This window comes from Medicago sativa, chromosome 7 (assembly GCF_051527215.1).
Source record: "Medicago sativa cultivar Bolivia chromosome 7, Bolivia_mono, whole genome shotgun sequence".
Lineage (NCBI taxonomy): Eukaryota > Viridiplantae > Streptophyta > Magnoliopsida > Fabales > Fabaceae > Medicago > Medicago sativa.
In genome coordinates, this window is record NC_140755.1 from 90,093,132 (window position 1) to 90,102,004 (window position 8,873).

Sequence of the window (8,873 nt, forward strand, 5' to 3'; positions counted from 1 at the left end):
CTATTTTTGTGTCACTGATTTAATTTTGATTTAATTTGTTTTTAAGAGAACACTAAATATTTATTTGTTGTTTATTTTTCATAACTAAAACCAGCACCACATCACACTTGTGTTTTAACTCCTTCCATTTACCCAAAAGCTTCAAAATTTCAATCACAACCACACAAACAGCACCTACTCCTGATCAATTTTCTTCTTCTTTTTTCCATTATTTGTTTGAAGACACTAAACAAATAACACAAACAAGAGAAAAGGGGAAATCTGTTTTGTAATTTTTTTCAATTGACAAACAATTACTTCACTATTGTTTGAAAACGATAGGGGCATGTCATGTATAATGAAGATGTGAAAGAAAAGAGTATGTGTATCTGTAAAAAAAAAAAAAAAAAAAAAAGAACGTGAGAGAGTATTGGGAAAGTGGATGCAACCATAAATGGCTGGAGAAATGGAGAAGGAGATGCGATTAATTTACACCTTTAAACCCAAAATAACCAATATAGGAAGAAAAAGAACAAAAACAGTTGACAGGCTATAGCAGGTAAATTAATAAGGTCCACCAATGGTCCTTTAAAATTAAGGTCCATATTAGGGGCTTCCTTGTTTTTATACTCTCACTGTATTCTAACTTTCTATCAATTGTTTAAGTTTTTGTATATATCAATACCTCTATATCTTTGGTTGTTCTATATGTTGTAACAAAAATGATTGTTCAAATAATATATCTCACAATAAAAACACCAAAATCATTATAAAAAAAACCAGAGGAACTCGGTTCATAATGTAGCTCATCATATGTTATTCTCAAACATTATTTCACAAACAAAAACAAAAAACGTCTTATCAAGTACTGAGAATTTGATATAATGAGGATACTTTCCAAGTAGTTGATAATAATATAGGTGTTGGGTCTCACTCAGAGGATACTCTTTTGGATTCTCTGAATAGCTTTAATGGACATGGCATCTGTTGCAGTACAATAACAAACAATTTTGGTTTGACCCCGAAACAACAAAATTCACGAACAAACTACTAATTTGCAACTCCATCCAATCCACGGCAAGATCAGTGGAAAGACACCAACCGCCTAAGCTAGCTACCGTAGGCTTATGCATGCCTTAGTGCAAGTACATATCAGAGTAAGGTGCGTCGAACTTGGCTTTGCAAGGTTTAACAATGCCCTATCAAAAATTTAAAGTTTAAATTTAACCTTTTAAAAGTTTGATACGAAGTTTTATCTATTTTTTTGTCAAGTAGTCTAGTGATTGGAGTTCACACATTTTAAATACGAAGAAGTAGAGTGTATGAGTTCAAACCTCAACCTCCGACCCTTGCATATAATATGCATTGTTTATACCAATTGAATTAAGCTCATGGAGACGTTTGATAAAAAGTTTTATCTTGTGTAAAAGTTTATTTCATATTAACATATTTAAATAAGTAATTTGACTGACGTCTAATGAACTAATACACCAACGAGATTAAACTTTCTTTTAACATTTAATGTGATATTTTAAAGAATTTGATGATATGATATCATATTTCATTTTTAGTTTATAATAATACATTTAAATATACGAAAATTAATGTAGACTAGCAAATAAGGTTAACTTACTAAAAAGTTAACAAATTTATAATGTATTCTCGAGTACAAAATTTAATAATAATAATAATAATAATAATAATAATAATAATAATAATAATAATAATAATAATAATAATAATAATAATAATAAATAATTTTTATCTTCTTTACTTAAATATGCTGATCTAATAGACCTAAAAGATTTTTTTATGACTTGTTTCCTGACATTTTTAGTTAAGTAGACAACTTATTAAAAAGCTTTAACGTTCACTATTTAAAAATAAAAGTTTGATCATGCTTAATCCTAAAGTAAAATAGATCATGGCTCACCTATTCTTTCGATGTGACTTCTTCCGCAGCTTGTGGCACCTTATTTACCAGTGGATCGGTATCAATTTCACATCTCCAGAGTCCGTCAATGAACATCTTCATCAATTTGGTCATCTGGCGGGATTACCACGGTTTACTCATTCTTTTCTCCAAGTGATCTGGCACGCCGGCTGTTGGGTTGTTTGGAAGGAAATAAACAACAAAAAAATTTCCCATACTGCAAAGGATTTGGTGAATTTATTGGAGAACGTTAAGTTTATGTCTTTTGCTTGGTTCAAAGCTAAAATGCTCATTTTCGCTTTCAGTTATACTGACTGGTGGCAACACCCTTTATTATGTATGAGTGTTATGGAGTAGCTTTCTTCTTTTTTATTTTTTGTGGAGTGTTTTTGTTTTGGCAAAAAACATTAACCTTGTAATTTGTTGGGTGATTCTCTTTTGCACACCTTGTACGAGATGAATCATTCTTGGTAATTTAATTCCATTTTGATTTCTTAAAAAAAAAAAAAAAAAGTAAAATAGACCATAGGCCCCTTTAAACCAATATGTCATATTTCCACCTATACGTCCATGCTTCAATGAGAAGAACAAGGTCCCTTTTTTCTTGGGGTATGTTCAAATCCATTCTTTAATTATTTATTAATAAATTAACATATGAGTATGTGTTTGTTTTTGCGCCACAAATTTATTTTGAATGAATTGATTATGGTTAAAAGTGAGTAGAACAATAAATTTGAGTCTAAAAATCAATTCTAAAATAAAAACTCTAAATTTTAACTTCAAGTTATAATAAATTATGAGGGCAAAATCAATTATATACAAGAGCAACCTATCAAGTTTTATATTGAATAAGATATTGTATTAACATAATTGTATAAGTGAAGGAAGTCTTCACTTTGCAAGATGATTTTGTGTTAGACCCAGCTCAAATTCTAATACAACAAAACATATCAAAATCAATTCTACATCTTTAAAATCAATTAAATTAAAATCAAGCATACCTGATTATTTTAGAATTGATATAGAGAGAAACACGTGTACTCTGCATGGGGGGATCCACATTGAGGCATGGTGTGGCAAGTGCCACACCAGATTATTCCCCATATTTTTTTTTCATATAATAAACCTAAACTATTCATTATATATAATATATGTTGCTACTATAGCATGATTGTTCACATGGCCTAGCGGTTTGAGCCTGCATAGATGAATGGTTTGTACATAGTTCAATTGTTCCATTCAACACCCAGCGAGCAACCCTTTTTAATGTTTTTTTAAATATTAACATAAAATAAACACCCAGCGAGCAACCCTTTTTAATGTTTTTTTAAATATTAACATAAAATAGTTAATCACAAAATGTGAGTTGCTGGGAATCAAACCTCAAACCATTCAGATGAAATGAACATGTTTAAACCAATTTGCTGAAGCGTTTTAGATGTCAAAATTTCATATTTTTAGTATATATATTAATATAATTTGCTTCATAATTTTTTTTCCACACTGATATCAAATGTCTAGATCCGCCCCTGGTACTCTGATCGGAACAATAGGGTTTTACTTAACACTCTATGAATATTTCTCTTGAGAATTTGAGAGCTGAGACAACAACAAAAATAGTTTGAGACATTTCTAAAATATCACTGAATCCAATTGGATGCCATTTTTTGAGGAAATTCTTTGCCCAACAGTTTGCGGTTCTAAGCGTTTCAAAAAAAAAAAATTGCGGTTCTAATGTTAGACTAGTGCCCCAAAAGGGAAGTAATAACAAAAATAACTCTCAACAACTAGCTACTTTTTTTTTTCATCAAGTAAAAATTTATATGAGTCGGGTCTCATGAATTCATCACAGTCTAACATGTCTCAATTTCAAGATACATCTCACAAAAGTACTTATTAATTGTGTTGATTTTAATAATAAAATGCGAAGGTGGAAAATTTAGTAGCCCCGGCTTCTGATCATTATCCGATTCTTCTCAACAGGGAGCCTGTTGCACGTGTCTGGGTGCCTAAAAGAACCTTTAAATTTGAGAATGCTTGGTGTGTAGAACCGGGCATTCATGATGTTGTTTCTGACAGTTGGTTGTCTAGTGCAGATATGCCGATAACCGAGAGATTAGATCATTGTGCATCTGATCTTACCTCGTGGAGCAAGACTACTCGTAATGGCTTGAAAGAAGAAATTTCCCAGTGCCGGAAAGAATTGAATAGATGCAGAGATCAAGGAGCAGCAGCTGATCATAGTCGCTGGTCCTCGTTAAGAAAGAAAATGACTCAGTTAATGATTCAAGAGGATAAGTATTGGAGACAACGAGCAAAAACTCATTGGTATCGTGATGGTGATTTGAATACAAATTTTTTTCATGCGTCTGCTACCTCTCGCAAAAAGGTAAATCGTATTATTTCTTTAGAAAATGATGCGGGGATATGGGTAACAGATGAACAGGGTCTATGCCAGATTGCTAAAGGTTATTTTGAGAAACTTTTTCTTGAAAATAATAGTGACCGCACCCCTGTGTTGGCTGCCATTGATAATGTTGTGTCGGTAGAGGACAATGATTTCCTAGAATTCAAGGAAGCCATGTATTCTATGCATCCGGACAAGTGTCCTGGTCCAGATGGCTTTAATCCAGGATTTTTTCAGAAATTTTGGTCAGTGTGTAATTCTGATATTTTTAGTGAGTGTTGTTCTTGGCTGAATAATAATCAATTTCCACCTTCGCTTAATTCCACTAACATTGCTTTGATCCCTAAAGGAAATGAGCAGCATACTATGAAAGACTGGCGCCCCATAGCTTTGTGCAATGTGTTGTATAAGCTTATAGCGAAAGTTTTGGCTAACAGATTGAAAAATGTCCTCCATAAATGTGTTTCAGATAACCAGTCAGCGTTTGTTCCTGGACGCGCCATCTTGGATAATGCTATGATTGCTATCGAGGTTATTCACCATATGAAAATAAGTAAGAGGATAAGAGATAAGAATGTAGCGTTAAAGTTGGATATTAGTAAAGCCTACGGCCGTATCGATTGGTTATATCTTAAGGAGGTCATGATTAAAATGGGATTTGCTAGCCGTTGGATTAGGTGGATTATGATGTGTGTTGAAACAGTTGATTATTCTGTAATTGTTAACAATGAGTCGGTGGGTCCTATAATTCCTGGTAGGGGTCGTAGACAGGGCGATCCTCTTTCTCCTTACTTGTTTATTTTATGTGCAGAAGGTCTCTCAGCTCTTATCCGTAAAGCTGAAAGGAGAGGGGATATTCATGGCATTTCTATATGTACTAATGCTCCTATTATTTCTCATTTGTTATTTGCAGACGACTGTTTTTTATTTTTCAGGGCGGAGGAAAGACAAGCTTTAGTAATGAAAAATATCCTTGAGACTTATGAGAAAGCTTCTGGCCAAGCAATTAGCCTCCCCAAATCTGAAGTTTATTATAGTCGGAGTGTGCCCGGCCCTACTCAAGATTCTATCACTTCCATTCTTGGTGTACGCGCTGTTATGGGTACCGGTAAATACTTGGGGCTGCCATCCATGATTGGTAGAAGCAAAGAGGCGACTTTCGGCTTCATCAAAGACCGCATTTGGCACAAAATAAATTCTTGGAGCAGCAAGTGCCTCTCTAAAGCCGGAAGAGAAGTGCTGATTAAATCGGTACTCCAATATATTCCTTCTTATATTATGAGTGTTTATCTCTTACCAAACAAGTTAGTAGATGCAATAGAAAAAATGATTAATGCTTTTTGGTGGGGACATGGTGGCTCTACTAGAAAAGGTTTGCATTGGCTATCTTGGGAACGTTTATCTGTTCATAAAAATTATGGCGGTATGGGATTCAAGGACCTCACGTCTTTTAATGTGGCGATGCTTGGTAAACAGGGATGGAAATTTCAAGTTGATAATACTAGTCTTGTGTCTCGTTTATTTAAGGCAAGATATTTTCCTCAGTGTGATTTTTTGAGTTCTAGGCTTGGAGCTAACCCCAGTTATGTATGGCGGAGTATTTTCAGTGCTAAAATAGTGGTTAAACAGGGTGCTAGATGGAGAATTGGTTCTGGTGCTAGTATTCCTTTAATTGGTGCTCCATGGCTTAAAGACGGTTGTTCCCTCTCAACTCAAAGTCCTCTTTATGCGGCCCTTGCTCATGTCAAAGTTCAAGATATCATCGAACCATCGACAAAGGTTTGGAATGCTACCTTAATTTCTAATCTGTTTGATCATAATACTACCCAGCTTATTTTAAATACTCCTCTCCATCCTCTTGTTCATGAAGATAAAATTATTTGGAAGGCGGAGAAAAATGGTAATTATTCCGTTCGCAGTGCATATCGTATTTGTGTCACAGAAATTGCAGATAACTCCCATTTGCATATTCCGGGAAAATGGAGTTCTATTTGGAAGCTTAAGGTGCCCCCCAAAATTCGAAATTTTGTTTGGCGTGTGTGTCGGGGCTGCTTCCCTACACGTGCACGCCTGAGTAGTCGTGGTATTCATTGTCCTAATGATTGTGTTTTATGTGGAACTAATTATGAAGATAGCATTCATGTCTTATTAGAATGTCCAGGTGCGATGCAAGTATGGAGGGAGGTCAACTTATGGGAAATTATTGATAGAACTCTCCGTCAAAATTATAACATGGATGCTTTGATTTTTTCCCTTCTTGATAAGCTGCCTTCTACGCAAAAAGAGTTATTTGTGACGATCATGTGGAGCTTGTGGAAGCGAAGGAATTTAAAATTGTGGCAACAACAAAATGAAACATGTATGCAGGTTGTTGAACGGGCTCGACACCTTTTAGATGATTGGAGAACCGCCTAAGAAGTCAGATCGCATAAAGCTACTGATAATTATGCTCAGTCGAACAGTGTTATTCATGGTCATGTCATTGAGTGGACGAAGCCGGCATATGGTAGGTACAAATGTAATATTGATGCCTCTTTTTCTGACTCTCTGAATATGGTAGGTATTGGCATATGTATCCGTGATGATCAGGGTGAGTTTGTTATGGCCAAGACGGACTGCTTCTCTCCTCTTTGTGATGTTGATGTCGGCGAGGCTGTTGGACTCCACACGGCGCTACAATGGGTGGCTGATCTTCACTATGACCATGTTGATTTTGTTTTGGATTCCAAGTCTGTTGTTGAACGTTTTAATTCAAACCTAGTTGATAGTAGTGAACTAGGTTGTATTATTCAGGCTTGTAGACAATTGTTTGGTTGTAATTTTCAGAACTCTCATGTCGAGTTCAATAGGAGGCAAGCCAATGGGGTCGCTCATGAATTAGCTAGGGTAGCCCCATCTCATGCTAGCTCCCACATTTATGATGATGTACCGTCATGTATCCGAGATTTGATAGCTAATGAAAAGCAATGAATTTCTTTCTTAAAAAAAAAAATTAGTATGATTTACTAAAATATCCTTATAAACTGTAGTTAGTGAAATAGTTAAATTGGATGAAAATAAATAAATAGAGTATAATAGTGAAATAATAATAAATGATGCATTACTATTATAAAGTGACAATTATTGTAAGACAAAAAATGGCTAAAGAAACAATTATTTTAAGACGGGAGAAGTATCCTCCGTCCCAGTTTAACTGAGTACCATTTCACACAGATTAAGAAATTGTATAAATGAAAAAGAGAGAAAAATGGTTTAGACTTTTGAGTGCCTTTGTTAAGTATTGATGCATTCTTTTTATCATAAATATAATGTAGAATATAGGAGTATTGAATAAGGAGTGATGAAAGTAGTATTAATTAGAGTTTTTTTTTTAAAGGTACTATTAATTAGAGTTATAATTAGAAGAAAAAAAGTAATTAATGTTGTATTAAAAAGTGAAATGAGTCAATATTCTTGGTATCTTTTTACAAATGACTCTATTATTATGGGACGGAATGAGTATTTAGTAAATTTATGTCCAGACCAAGTTTTTCTTTAAGAAAAATGTCTAGACCATGTTTTATCAAATGTAGAATTCTTAACATGGATATGAGTCAACCCTCTGGAAAATGGATCAATATTTGTTGGCCAACTCTACTCCAATATTACTTTGTCAAATTATAATTGACCACCATAAGTTGCTGGTGACTTTGGTTGGAAGCCACCGTGCTGTGGCCCCTGGTTCTTATCTTCTTTTCCCTTATTATTGACAACTTATTTGGGTCTCTAATATATGATCACACGTGCGACTTTACATGCAACTATCTTATCAATTTCTCTAACTACATTGGCCATGCATTTAGCTTAATTAATAAATCAATCAACTAACCAGCTACTGGGGGATATGTCTCAAAGATGTTTGGTGTTATGGATATGATCTAATAATAATTTACTTAAATTGGAAACAAAACAAATTTAATTCTGACCTCAAGGTAACTTTGAATTGAGTATCTTAAGGCATTACACGATCAAGTGGAATGTGGATATTAGGCCAATGACAAGGATCCAACATCAGAAATACATAACATGTGGCAAACAACAGAGTTGAACAAGTTAAAGATCTACACATTAGTGTTACATATGAGTGGAAGACCACATGTATAATTAATGGGATACAACTATTGGCATTTGAAATTAAGGAAACTCTAACAAGGCTAGGAAGGCCTTTTGATTTCTCAACGTGTGGATGGCGTCTCCCTTAATACCATTAACACGTCATGTAATTGTGTGTTTTGTTTCTTTTTATCCACACGGAGAACAAATACATGCAACTCCACTTTATATATAGCTGCTATTCATTAGGGTTCTCAGCCAATATTTAATGGAAAATATTATTTTTTATACTAAATATTATTTGACACCTTGAAAGATAGAGATAATAAAAAAAAAAGTAATGCAATATATGGGATAAAATGGTGATGTGATCGAAAGCGAGAGATAAAGAGAAAATACGGTATTGAATCGGTGTTTGAAAATAAGAGCGTATAAATATCATTGTTGAATACTTTATTGTAT

General features: G+C 34.1%; 1 protein-coding gene across 1 annotated transcript; it reads left to right on the forward strand.

The window, feature by feature from the left end:
• Positions 1-6,872: 6,872 nt before the first annotated feature.
• Positions 6,873-7,289, forward strand: LOC146910057 (uncharacterized). Its single transcript, XM_085729406.1, has one exon. The coding sequence runs from the start codon at positions 6,873-6,875 to the stop codon at positions 7,287-7,289; it is 417 nt and encodes a 138-aa protein (XP_085585532.1).
• The last annotated feature ends 1,584 nt before the right edge of the window (positions 7,290-8,873 follow it).